This window comes from Plectropomus leopardus, chromosome 15 (genome assembly GCF_026936395.1).
Source record: "Plectropomus leopardus strain MGB_pleo_1.0 chromosome 15, ASM2693639v1, whole genome shotgun sequence".
In the NCBI taxonomy this organism is placed as follows: domain Eukaryota; kingdom Metazoa; phylum Chordata; class Actinopteri; order Perciformes; family Serranidae; genus Plectropomus; species Plectropomus leopardus.
In genome coordinates, this window is record NC_142190.1 from 30,353,943 (window position 1) to 30,367,073 (window position 13,131).

A 13,131-nucleotide genomic window follows, 5' to 3' on the forward strand; every position below is an offset into this window, starting at 1 on the left:
GTAATCGTTTTGTGGTATTGCTGCTGGATGTAAATGCTTTTCTCTTTGATTATTAGACCAGATCTATGGAAGCAGTTAAGATTTAACACCCACTTAATATTAATATTTAAACAACACAGAATTAAAAAAAAAAAAAATTAATTCTTTTAAAAACGTATCTGCGTAATGTAATATGAAATTTCAAAAAGCTGAGATTATGTGTATACAAATGTATTTATGAAGTACATAACGTTAAACAGTACAAATTAATGAGGTTGAATGGTTTTCCAAAGAAAAATATTTCTATGCTATGCACTTCCACGCACGGCGGGGGTAGTGGCTGGACAACAGTTGATACCATTGTCTTTGTGTGAGTGGAGAACACTGGAGCTGGAAATGTGTCAAGTAATTTTTCATTAGGGTGGGCATAACACCATTATCTGTATCTGTATCTGAATCTGTCCAACCAACAGAATGATCTGTGTCCATATCCGTAAGCTTTAGATCAATGTTTTTGATCACAAACATCAACTGACAAGAACAAAGCAAAAAAGCACGAACTAGAACTTTCAACATTTTTTACATGTTTGATGTCTCTAAGCAAAAAAACAGTGTTAATTATTAGGTGTGTGTGGTGTGGTGTGGTGAGGTTTCACTTTATTTATCTTTGTTTCAATTAATAAGATTGAATCAGACAGTTTATAGTTGATGATGTGAGATGTGAAATGTGAGCTGTGGATTTACCAGTATACTGCATTTTTACATTGAAAGGCATTATATTAAGAATTTATACTTTTTTTTGCATTTATTTAATTTTAATTTTATTTAATTAATTTTTTTCCAATTTTCCGAATATTTGTAGTTTGTGGGAGAAACCTGAGCACCAGGAGAAAACCCACATGGGAAAAAGATGAACTCCACACAGAGAGATCTGGCCTGAACCAGAACCTCGCTGTGAGGCATCAGTGCTCACCACTGATAATGTAATGGATAGGGGAAATAGCAGAATAAGAAGACATTCAAATGAAGGAGGGGATGAAAAGAGGGAAATAGAGGGAATGTAGATGGGGGGATTAGATCAAAAGAGCTGCAGCTTGTTGCGTTCATGGCGCTCTTTTATGGCCATGGTCTCTGCGGTGGAATATCTGGGCAATGGTTCACCCGTGCCCTGATGTAGGTGGTGTTGGGGCCAAGCCAATCCCTGAGGGGGAGAGCGTTGTTCTGCAGGTGCTTCCCTTGTGGAAATGGGGGGAAGGGGGGTCTGCTGCAGATTGGCCTTGCATTTGTCCTTGCGAGTTTGCTGCGGCGTGCTACGTTTCCCGTACTGTTCACTGTACCTGGTTTCCACAGTGCCGCATCTGGGCAGTGATTTGCCCATCTCCTTAAAATGGTGTTGGCTCACCTCAACACCCTGAGGGGAAGAGCACCGTCCTGCAACTGCTGCTTTTGTTGCAATGGGGGGTAGGTGGGTCAGCTGTGCCTTGGCCTTACGCTTTTTCTTGCACGCTGGCTGCAGGTTGATGTGTTCCTGGCTCTGTCTGAGGGACTCCCCCATACCCACAGCAGAAGAGCCTCGTCCTGCAGGTGCCTCCTTTGTAGAAATGGGTGGGAGGTGGGTCGGCTGCAGATCTGCCTTAGTCTGGCATACCTGGTTACACTCACTGTACCTGGTATCTGCAGCGGCATATCGGGACAGTGACTTGCCCCCCTTTCTAGAATGGTTTTGGGGCTCCTCCAAACACCTAGGGGAAGAGGGCCGTCCTGCAGGTGCTTCATTTGTAATGATTGGAGGGAAGCGTGTCTGCTGTGGATCGGCCTTTCTCTCCTTCCTGTAGGTTGGCTGCAGCTTGATGTGCTCCTGGCTCTCTTTAATGAACCTTGTTACTGCAGTGCCATATCTAGGCAGTGACTCACCTGTCGCAAAATAATATTGCGGCTCCCCCATACCCACAGCAGGAGAGCCTCGTCCTGCAGGTGCCTCCTTTGTAGATATGGGGGGGAGGTGGGTCGGCTGCAGATCTGCCTTAGTCTGGCATACCTGGTTACACTCACTGTACCTGGTATCTGCAGCGGCATATTGGGACAGTGACTTGCCGCCCTTTCTAGAATGGTTTTGGGGCTCCCCCAAACACCTAGTGGAGGAGGGCCATCCTGCAGGTGCTTCATTTGTAATGATTGGGGGGAAGCGTGTCTGCTGTGGATCGGCCTTTCTCTCCTTCCTGTAGGTTGGCTGCAGCTTGATGTGTTCCTGGCTCTGTTTGATAGACCTGGTTGCTGCAGTGTCATATCTGGGCAATGACTCACCTGTCGCAAAATAATATTGCGGCTCCCCCATACCCACAGCAGGAGAGCCTCGTCCTGCAGGTGCCTCCTTTGTAGAAATGGGGGGGAGGTGGGTCGGCTGCAGATCTGCCTTAGTCTGGCATACCTGGCTACACTCACTGTACCTGGTATCTGCAGCGGCATATCGGGACAGTGACTTGCCCCCCTTTCTAAAATGGTATTGGGGCTCCTCCAAACACCTAGGGGAGGAGTGCCGTCCTGCAGGTGCTTCATTTGTAATGATTGGGGGGAAGCGTGTCTGCTGTGGATCGGCCTTTCTCTCCTTGGTGTAGGTTGGCTGCAGCTTGATGTGTTCCTGGCTCTCTTTAATGAACCTTGTTACTGCAGTGCCATATCTGGGCAGTGACTCACCTGTCGCAAAATAATATTGCGGCTCCCCCATACCCACAGCAGGAGAGCCTCGTCCTGCAGGTGCCTCCTTTGTAGAAATGGGGGGGAGGTGGGTTGGCTGCAGATCAGCCTTAGTCTGGCCTTGCTCGTGCTGCTCAGTGTACCTGGTATCTGCAGTGGCATTTTGGGGCAATGATTTGCCCGTCTCCCTAAAATGATATTGGGGCTCCTCCAAACACCCAGAGGAAGAGCGCCATCCTGCAGGTACTTTGTTTGTAATGATGGGGAGCTGGCGTTTCGGCTGAGGATCGGTCTTCTTGTAAGTTGGCTGCAGCTTGATGTGTTCCTGGTTCTCTTTTATGCGTCTTGTATCTGCAGTGCCATATCTGGGCAATGACTCACCTGTTGCAAAATAATATTGGGGCTGCAGATCAGCCCTATAGTCTGCAGACTGTACCTTGTCTCCATTGAAAACTGAAGGGAAGAAAGTCTGCCTCTGATCAATGTCACTGGTTTCCTTGTGAGTTTGACCAGTTCCCAATCTGGCCAACGATTCAGCCCTATGTTCTGAACAGTTGTTTGACCCCTCAGCATCAGCAGTGGATCTACTTTGTCCTGCAACAACTTTCTTTGCTGCTAAAGCATCATAGGACTGTAGCTTGGCTGATGTTGAAGGTGGAGATTTATGCAGAGACCCAATATTTATTTCCCCATTACTGCAGTGTTTTTCAGGAAGGCCAGTTGTTCTGAGATCCTTCAGCTTTTTCTCTTTGATCCCATCAATCTGGCTTTCCTTATGAGGCAGGTCTGCCTTATTGATGCCACATTTCCTTTCCCTCAAAGCTCTTTTTTCCCTTCCCTCTTTTGTGAAATCTCTCTTCAGCTCTCCTTGTCTCTTCTGGGACTGATTGTTGACCTTGAAGGCTGAGTCCAACTGAGAGGTAGGGGCCTGCATGCAGTAATTGCGGGCATTAGAGCTGCTCTTTGAATTTGTGGAGCTGGATTCCGGTCTCATGGTCTTCTGTTATTAGTGCTGGTCCAATGAAAAAATGAATTTTAGCCGGTGTACAAAATAGTTTGCTAAACAAATGAAACTACTGTATATAAACTGAAACACCGGTTAAATGTGATCCCACTACTTCAACTGAAAGGCTAGAATGTATGTGTGATGATGTGATAAAGGGCAAGTGATGTCACTTAGAATGTAATGATGTCACCAGCTGCTGATGTGATGTCATAAGTGATGTCATAAAGAACAAAGAATGTCTTGATCTGAATCCATTAGGTCTGTAGGTCTGGAGTCCCTATTATCTTGACAGTTTCCATTTCGTTAGCCGGCTCGAGGCGTCAGTAACCACACATTTAGACAGCATTATCTATCTTAATAGTTTGTTAGCAAACACGACTGTTCAGCTAACTGTTTTAGACATTGTTTAATTAATTTTCCGCTGCACGTGAACCTTATAACAGACAACAATGAGAGGGGATTCCATCTCGACAAATACACTACTACTTGGCAATCTTGGGACCCCAAGTAGAGAGGAGGTGATTGTAATACCACCTGTTGAGTATCAGCGCATTACCGCAGCGTCTAGGGTTCGACCCAAAGAGGAGAGGGCAGTTAGAGCTGTAGCAGAAGTGCAGCATAAAAAACAGTACTGGGACTCCTTTGAGCAGCTGAGCCACAAAAAAAGCAAAATTAATTCGAAATCAGCTTATGTCTCAGATATTTACCAAAGAGAAATTTTAAAGCGTACAGAGCAAACATGCCCTCCATCCATTTTTACAAGGAGAGGGCCTGAAGGCCAGTGCGTTCACCTAGATGGGGAGGAGGGGCCCAGTTACCTTGCTAACTATACTATGGACCCATTAGGTAGATATGACACTGCTCAAACCCGGACTATGAAACAGTATTTAGAATGTGACAAGCTGCAGCTAACTTACAAAGATTACAGTAATAGTGATCTGCAGAGGACCCGCTTCCCACCCCTTTCCACAAAGACATCACTTGTAGGAAGATGTTGTGACTTAGATAGGGACGATCAGCCTGAATACCGTGCCTCTTACACAATGGAACCATTGGGCAGGTATGCGACTGCTCAAACCCAGAGAACGAAACAGAACTTAGAATGTGACAAGCTGCAGCTTACTTACAGGGAGTACAAAAAGGGCGATCTGCCGCCGACCCGCCTCCCACCCATTTCATCAAAGGAAGTCGGACAATGTTTTCTCCCTCCTGTGGTGGAGGCGCCCCACCATCGTGTTAATGGTACATGGGAACCATTGCCGACTTACCACAATGCCAAAACGCGGGCAACCAAACAGTTCTTGGAACGGGACAAGCTGCAGCTAACTCACAAGGAGTACAATAAGCAGACATGCCTTCCACCTATTCATTCAAAGGAAGGACCTGCAGTACCACGTCCTCCCCCTGGGCGTCCGGTTCGGCCCCAGTACTGTTTAATAGAGAATGGTGAAAATGTGCCCAGATATGCCACTAGGCAAACAAGGGCCATTAAACGGCGTCAGGAAAACATCAAGCTGCTGCCCAGAAGGCCTTGAGTAGTTAATCTACGAAGGTTCTGCTTCCAGTCCTCACTGCTTTCCATTTCCTTCTATTTTTCCATCTTTATATCTTTCCCTTCACTTTAATGTCTTATGCTGTGTTCGTACCAAATGCATTGCAAATTTCCACCATGTGTTGCTCGCATGTTTAATACGTTTAGATAACTAACTGTGGGGAGACAGCTAACAGCTAACTTGGTTTGCAGTGAGGCAAAAAGGGATAGCTAGACGTCCTGAGACAGGGTGAACCTAGACTCAAACACTCTTTATTAGTTATCAAACAATCACGGCAGCGCATCACGATTATATTAACATCTTTGCGTTTACTTTGTATGCGATGTCAACGCTGCCTTCATTGCTTTCGGTGTGAACACAGCTTTGTTCTGCTATTTTCCTTCTTAAGTACACCATCAGTGGTGAGCACTGATGGCTCACAGTCAGGTTCTGGTTCCGGCCAGACCTTTCTGTGTGGAGTACACTCTCCCCCCTTATATGTGGGTTTTCTCCGGGTGCTCCGGTTCTCCCACAATCTAAAAATATTTAGTTTAATTGGCAAAAATAAAATTTTTTAAAAATTATTAATATTACTGTTATTATTATTTGTCACTGCACAAACAAGGCTGTATCTAACTACACATATTTGCAATGTTTTAATATTGTCAATGTGCTACAATGCCTGTGAGTGGACAGAAATTTGAATGATATTCATATTTAATAAATAAGAAATGTTCAGGTAGCAGCCAGCATGACCACTGCAGTCAAATCACGTTTTGTCATGTAGATTTGGTTGAATTGTAAAGCTAGGCGGTGTATATGGTCATACGTCTTATTAGTTTTCTGCCTTTACAGTTGCAGTATATCATAAAATTTTGCATTAAGGAACTGAGATCTTACACCAAATCATTTTGAGAAACTAAAACAACAACAAAAAAAAAACACTGATAAAACAATTATCACTGAATGCTGCAGCTATTTCAGTGTGAAAAGGAGTCCACAGTTCACATCATGAGATTTTAAACAGTTTCAGTTTCACAGTAGCTATGGTTACGTAAACACTATTCCCCTATGATTCCAAATAAGACAGTATTCTGAATTTGATACCAGTCATGTAAACAGGATATTCTGAATTACGGGCAAACAATAGAATTATTTGTGCGTGTTAACATACTGAGTACGTTCACATGCACAAGCAGGCACAAAATGTTTCGATTTTTGCACTTCTTCTGAAAAAGACAATATTCCTGGTAAGCTGTCAACATTTCCAATGATAGTGAATATTTCACAAATATTCCTGTTTACGTGCAAAAATGTAGGCTTTTCTGCATACATTTCTATACCAGCCTTGCAAACTATTGATGAGTTGGTTTGTGTAAAACATATCCATGACAATGCACAGAGCTGACTGTACACAGACAAAAGGCCGTATGTCACAAACTGCAGTTAAAGTCCCAGTTTAGACACATATTCTGACTTGGCTGTAATTATGCTATTAAAACCTCAATGATACAGCCATACCTCACGAAAATGTTTAATTTGGAAAAAGGCCCGATTTGGACATTTTTAAAGTAATATGCTGTTTACATGACCTGCATCAAATCCCAAATATTGTCATATTTGTAATAATAGCGCCATATTGGTGTGCATGTAACTGTGGCCATTAATTCAATCTTGTAGCCATAGGTGTAATTTATGGTAGGTGGTGTGAGGATATTTCCCTACCATTTTTCTGATTACCTAAAATTGTCCCCACAGCTAATTTGATATTAATTGCATTTGCCTTTTTATCAAATAGCCTATAATTTCCATTGGATTGACAAAGGACTAACCTTCTCCCTCCCACTGGAAAAGTTTGCACTGTTTTGCTTTACATGCAGTAATATGATTGCTGGAGAAAAGTTTTGGATGAATAAGAAATGGTGCTTCGTCAGAGGAGACAGTTTACAGTTCCAGACTACGAGGCAGTCCAGGCTGTTGTTTTGCAGGAGCTTTGGCCTCTGTGGTCACAAGGCGGTAGTCAGCCATTGCAGTCAATAAATTTTACATTGTTTTAAATTTTTGTTGAATCAATAATTACATGGTGTTTCAGAGCTGGATCTGTTTGTCTTTTATTTGCATATTTATACAACATTATGGAAACTGTAAGCCAACAATAGCTGAGTATTAGGAGCCCATAGTTGCCCAGATCTCTGAGTGAAATGAGGGAGGTTATTCAATTAAATGTTTTGCTCGCTGAATCATAAAAACTCTTATGGCTTGCCATGATAGGAATGTTGCTCAATTTACCAGAAGCCTGCAGGCTAACATTTTCAGTGCTCTCTGCTGAAGAAAAAGCTAAAAACCAGCCTAGTCTGGTAGCTGTTTTTAGTGAGCTGGTGGAAGATGGTCTTAGAGGGTCCTGACCCACTTCCTGCTGGTCTTTGATGGTAGACCATACTTACCCCTCATGACACTGTTAATGTCCCATACTCGAAGAGATTGATTTGGTTTTAATTTTACAGGAACTTCAATGGATGAACCAGCTAGAGTGACCATCACAAGCTGGTATGATCAGCTAAACCATCAAAAATGATGTGAAAGACATACTTTAAGCAAGTCAGCCATCTTAACCACCTTAACCGCTGGTCAAACTCTTTTATTAGCAGGGCTACCAAGCTATTTCATGTTTTACAGGGATAAAATATCACCATGGTAACTAATGCTGAGCAGCTACTTGCTCCAGAACAAGTTAACTTCAGGGTATCATCATAATAACAATCTGAGCCTGTCAGTGGCAAAAGAAGCACTTTCAGTGGGTAAGTTGACAGGGTGCACCTGTCCTAAGTAGTTACCGTAAAACTTCAAATAAAAGCCTAGTCCCAATTCAACGCCCAGTCCCTTGTTCAAGTTGGATGTGGCAACACATTTTTACATAAAACGCCCGTCTCAATTAGAGGTCGGGTCTGGTTGCCATGCAGTTCATTTTTATAGAATCTCTTTGGATGTATAAAACTGGGCTGTTGGCTACCTGCTGGAGATAACATTAGTTGGCTGCTTCGATCACACTTACTTTGTGTAAAATTTGTCAACATGGAAATACTACACAGCTTGGATGATTCTCAACAATTAAATTATTCAATTAATTTTACTGACACCATGAGCACCAAAGAAGACAGTTTTACTGGCATAGTAATTGAGAGATTGGTAGATATAGAAGACTTTTATTTTTTACAGCAATGGAAAAATGTCCAGTGAACTATATTCTTAATTATATATTTAGAATTGTTTTAGAGAATAACTATACATTTTGAGCATCTTTTTCTCCCAGGTCATTTCTCGTTTTGTACTTTTTTGTTGTACTTTCTCTTTTTTTGTTTTTGATTTGTTTTGTTCTGATTGGCAAATTTTCAGGTTTTTTTTTTTTTTTGTTGTACTTTTCACGGATTTCTCCCTAACCTCTGAGTGATTTATTCTTTTGTTGCTCATAACCTTCTTCCCATGTTTTTTTAAAGCCTTTTTGCCTAGGTTTCAAAGGGTTAAAAAACTAATTTGATTGCATTTCCCATCTTTTGCTGAGCAGTAGTGTTGTGCGAAAGAAATTAAAAGCCCATCCCATATGGATGTCCATCACAAATATTAGCCTTGTGAGTTCAATGATTTAAGCAAAGATTAGCCTGGGCTATTAATTGAAGTTTTACGGTACATTGCAGCCTCTCTCTCACACTCAACACAGCAATTTAAAAATGTGTTGTTCCCATTAGTCACTTAGACCAAAACGTGAAAATAAGGCTGGGAAACAAAAAAATAAGTTCCCTTTCATTATCATAGGAGTGATATTTTCAGGTCTGGTTGCCAAGTTGTTCGCATGTTGACAGTTTGCAGCCATTCTCATTGTCATGATGTGTTTATTGACAAGCTGTGAACACAAAATCATTCTGTTTTGTTACACTTTTTTTTTTTTTTTGAGATCAGTCGAGTATCTCATTAGCGATCATGAGTGAATTAGATTATGGATGTGTGATGGGAATATCTCCTGCTGGGTTAAGAGGCTCTTCTTCATTGACAGAAATAATGCTGGGGGCCAGAGTGAACCACTCCCTCTCATCCTCATCCAGTCTGTGAACATGTTTCCCTTCTCCAACTCAACATGTGACAGTAACCATTACTAATGCTATTTTTATCCTGATGCATCAGGCCCCCTTCTCTCTCTCTCTGTTTCTCCCTCCCTCTCTCTCTCTCTTTAGTATACTGGCTGGTGATCTTGTCTTTCGTTTCTTACCTGCAGCCTGCACTGGTTACCCGTTTTGATCTTGCATACCCGGGTGTGACCACAGCAAACTACATGGCAAGTTTTTTTTATTTTCATGTTTATTTGATCTCAGGGGAATCTCAGTCCCCTGTATTTTTTATTTTTTGGTATTATTTAAAACTTCTCCCTTATTTCTGGGTCCTTGTACCCAGAAGATTGATGTCACCCTCGGTGCTGCATGGACATTGTTTTGGTGTTGTCGTCAATCCATTGCCTGAAAAAGCAGTTTTTTTTTTTTTTTTTTTTAATTTTCTAGTGGGTCACTGATCTTTTCTTGTCACACCCACACTTTGTTTCAATTACCCCATGCGTGTTTGTGACCCATTTGCTTGCTAGCAAATCCCATGTGCTTGTTGTGGTGTTTCTGTGATCTGGTGTTAATCTGTCTCTTTAAATGCTCATGTTTTTCTATGTGTTGAAGAGTTTACTGCATCTAGGTCATGTGTTAAGGTGATTTAACATACACGTTAATGATGAAGCACATACAATAATATTGAAAGGCTGTGTCAATATGAAGGGAAAGTTACAGCATGCTCTGCTTTGATCTGTGTTTATCACTTATGAGGACATTTTTTTAAGCGCCTAAACAGTAAATGATGGTAATATTTTATTGGGTTAGGTGTAGATGTAATGATGAGTACAGGCTCTGCACAATGAACCAGGTGCTTTAATTTTGTCAAGCAATCTAAAGGTTGGCGACTGTCAGCTTTAGCACCAACAGGAGATTGGAGATGCACCGACTGACTGACTGAGGTTTTCTATCAAAGCACTTACTTTAATTTAAGTAATTGTAATAACAATGTGCCGATTCATCAAAACATAAATCCTTTTTTCTTTCTCTTTTTTTTGTAGCACCCATCCCATGTAGCTGTATGGTTAACTAATTAGTTAGGGGGCGTTGTAGTACTATGGGCAGGGCCCTGGGTACTTTTATTTATGACTAACCTTGCTAACCTGTGTAACAGGAGAGAGATTTACATGCTTTTAATTAAATAACCGTGCACTTAGAAGGAAAAGTAGGCATTACTGGTTTTAACTAAGAATTATGTTTTTAACTTAATATTCCCTTTTTAACCACAAAACACACCTTTATCAAATGCAAACATGACACGTGACATTTAGTTAGATAAAAATTATATAAACACATAAAAAAAACATAAAACAGCAACAGCTGGCAGCTGGCAGTCCAAATGAAGTGATAGCTGAGTGGAGACTTCTACTCATCCAGTGGGTGCAAAGAGTGTTTCCTGGTCCACCTATGCGTGCTTCTTATCGTCCGTTACTCGTCGGTAAACTCTGCATCCACCATAGTATTGGACTTAATTACTTTCTGCAGCTTTACACTTGTGGCTCGTCTGTGAGTTGTTAAATCCCTCCCCTCTACCTTTTCAATAGGGCTGACAATATCGTAAAACAAACAATGCCATTAATAAAACTTAAAGATGGACTCTTAAGGCCCTCTGAGGTTAGTTGGTGAACTGATCACGCTGCTCTTCTGTACACTGTAAACAACCCTGTTTAAATTTTAATTAGCTTTATTAACACACTGACAAAGACTTATTAGTCCGCTATAGCTCCGTTTTTTAATCTGTAATCAACTGTTAACACTTATATGAACCCATTTTAATGTAACATTTCATCTCATTTTATGAACATATCTATCTTATTTGTAAACATTTGTCAATCTGAAATTACATTTTAACATATTTATTAATCTGAAATGACACATTTAGACTGGGCTACATTTTGTTTTAATTATTTATTTATTAATTTTTGGTGTGCAAAAAAAAAAAAAATGGCAGTCACAAATAGTATTTTGTATAAATAGTATTTCAAATTGAATCGCAATTAAACATTCTAATAATATTAGTCTCTTAAGAACATGGGGTCTCCATGCACCCCACTGATAAATTCCTCTAACTTAGTTTTCTGTAAACAAATGTTCATGTTCCCAACCTGAAATATAAACCCCAGGGTCATCGGCCTGCTTTTCAACTAGCCATCATACAAAGACAACTGACCTCAATTTTCTGTGTACCTTTTGCATGCTGAATTGATTAATGGTTTTTGTCAGGATTTTAACAAATTAGAAACATTAAAACTCAGAAAACTATGAAAAAATCAGATTAGTTTACACTCAATCTTGCATGCTTTTGAAGGTTTATTTATTTCAGTGTTAATGTATCTAACTTGTTTCTTTTACCCATGCCGAAGTTACACAGAAAAATTGGTTAATTTGTCTGAGATGTCTAGGTGAATAGTTATGCCAATTTCCAATTTTAATCCTTTAAAACCTGGGTGGACATTTTTATTGTGCTGTGTCCAGATGCCTTTCACAAGCTGTATCCCTTTACAACTTCAGCAAATGAGTTTGATTTCATCATAAAGTATGGGGGAAAAATATAATGACATGTATGAAATAGATTGTTTTTTTATTTTATTTCTTTTTTTCTTATTTTCAGGTAATTTTCTTTTGCCATTTTGACACTTTGTTTGCTCATTATTGGGTCATGTCTTGATAAATTGCTTGTTGTCCTGGCCATGTTTTTGAAAAAAATCTAAACAATCTGCCCGCGTTAAAGAGTTAATCGGAAATCCAAGTTGGCCACTAAAGGCATTCATGGGACAATATTTCAGGTTAGGAATATAAACATGAATTTTTGTGTACTAGGCACCACAAAAACTAAAATAGAAACATAAGCTGTGTCCCAATTCAGGGTCTGCATCCTTCGGAGGACGCAGCCTACACGGTCTACGGAGGCGACTCCTTCGGAGGCACCTCCGAAGGCCGCATTAACGGTTGTTAATTGGGACAGTCTAGCCTTCGGAGGATTTCCTGGTTGCGTCACCAGATGTTCCCGCCCTTACCCCCACGACAGTGGATTCCTGCCGTCAAGGCTCGCCAGAGAGAGAGAGGGGGAGAGGGAGAGAAAAAGAGAGAGAGGCCGAGAGAGGGGGAGAGGGAGGGAGGGAGGAAGAGAGAGGGGGGGGCACTAAAGCAAAGAAATTATTTTATTTTTAAAATTGACTTTTTATTTAAATTTTGCTGGAGGAGGAGGATAAGTGCCTCTGTCCACGTCAGAAGCAGATTTTTCGGGCAGTAGAGCCTCCGTCAGCGGGCGGAGCTGCTAGGTGGCTACGTGTTAGCATTACTAACGTCACGTATTATGAATGAAATTATGAATTATATTATGAATTGTGACCAAATGGGACAGCCTTCGCGCAGCGCTGTGACGTAATCGGCCTTCGAATGCAGCTTCCGAAGGATGCAGACCCTGACTTGGGACACAGCTATATACCATTGTGGTGCTTTGGGACCCTGACTATTTAATTATTTGTGATGTCTTGCAAAAGTAAGCATGCTAAGGGAATATGCCTATCAGACTCATCCGTACTGTGCAAAGTGAAATATCAGTAAAATGTCTGATCTCTTGGTTGTATTTGATGAAGAAGAAATCATATTTTTCAAGTTCAGCCCTCCCTCGGGGAATACACAGATATATGTTCCATAACTCATTTATTCAAGCACTGTTGATACATATTAAGATTTGTTTTTCAGTTTTACTTGCCTTTACAAAAAAAGAAAATGGAGAGGGAGCTTAAGAGGACAGTTCCCTGAGTCAGATATT

General features: G+C 41.1%; 1 protein-coding gene across 36 annotated transcripts in view; it reads left to right on the forward strand.

Moving 5' to 3' along the window:
• dlg2 (discs, large homolog 2 (Drosophila)) overlaps window positions 1-13,131 on the forward strand; it is a 259,394-nt gene that overhangs the window by 118,093 nt on the left and 128,170 nt on the right. For 29 of the 36 annotated variants that reach the window (XM_088088562.1, XM_088088568.1, XM_088088567.1 and 26 more), the window contains one exon: window positions 9,479-9,538. The exons of the other annotated variants lie outside the window; for them this stretch is intronic. In XM_088088562.1, the coding sequence (XP_087944688.1) occupies window positions 9,479-9,538 (60 nt within the window). The remainder of the gene's footprint in view (window positions 1-9,478; window positions 9,539-13,131) is intronic. 36 annotated transcript variants of the gene reach the window in all.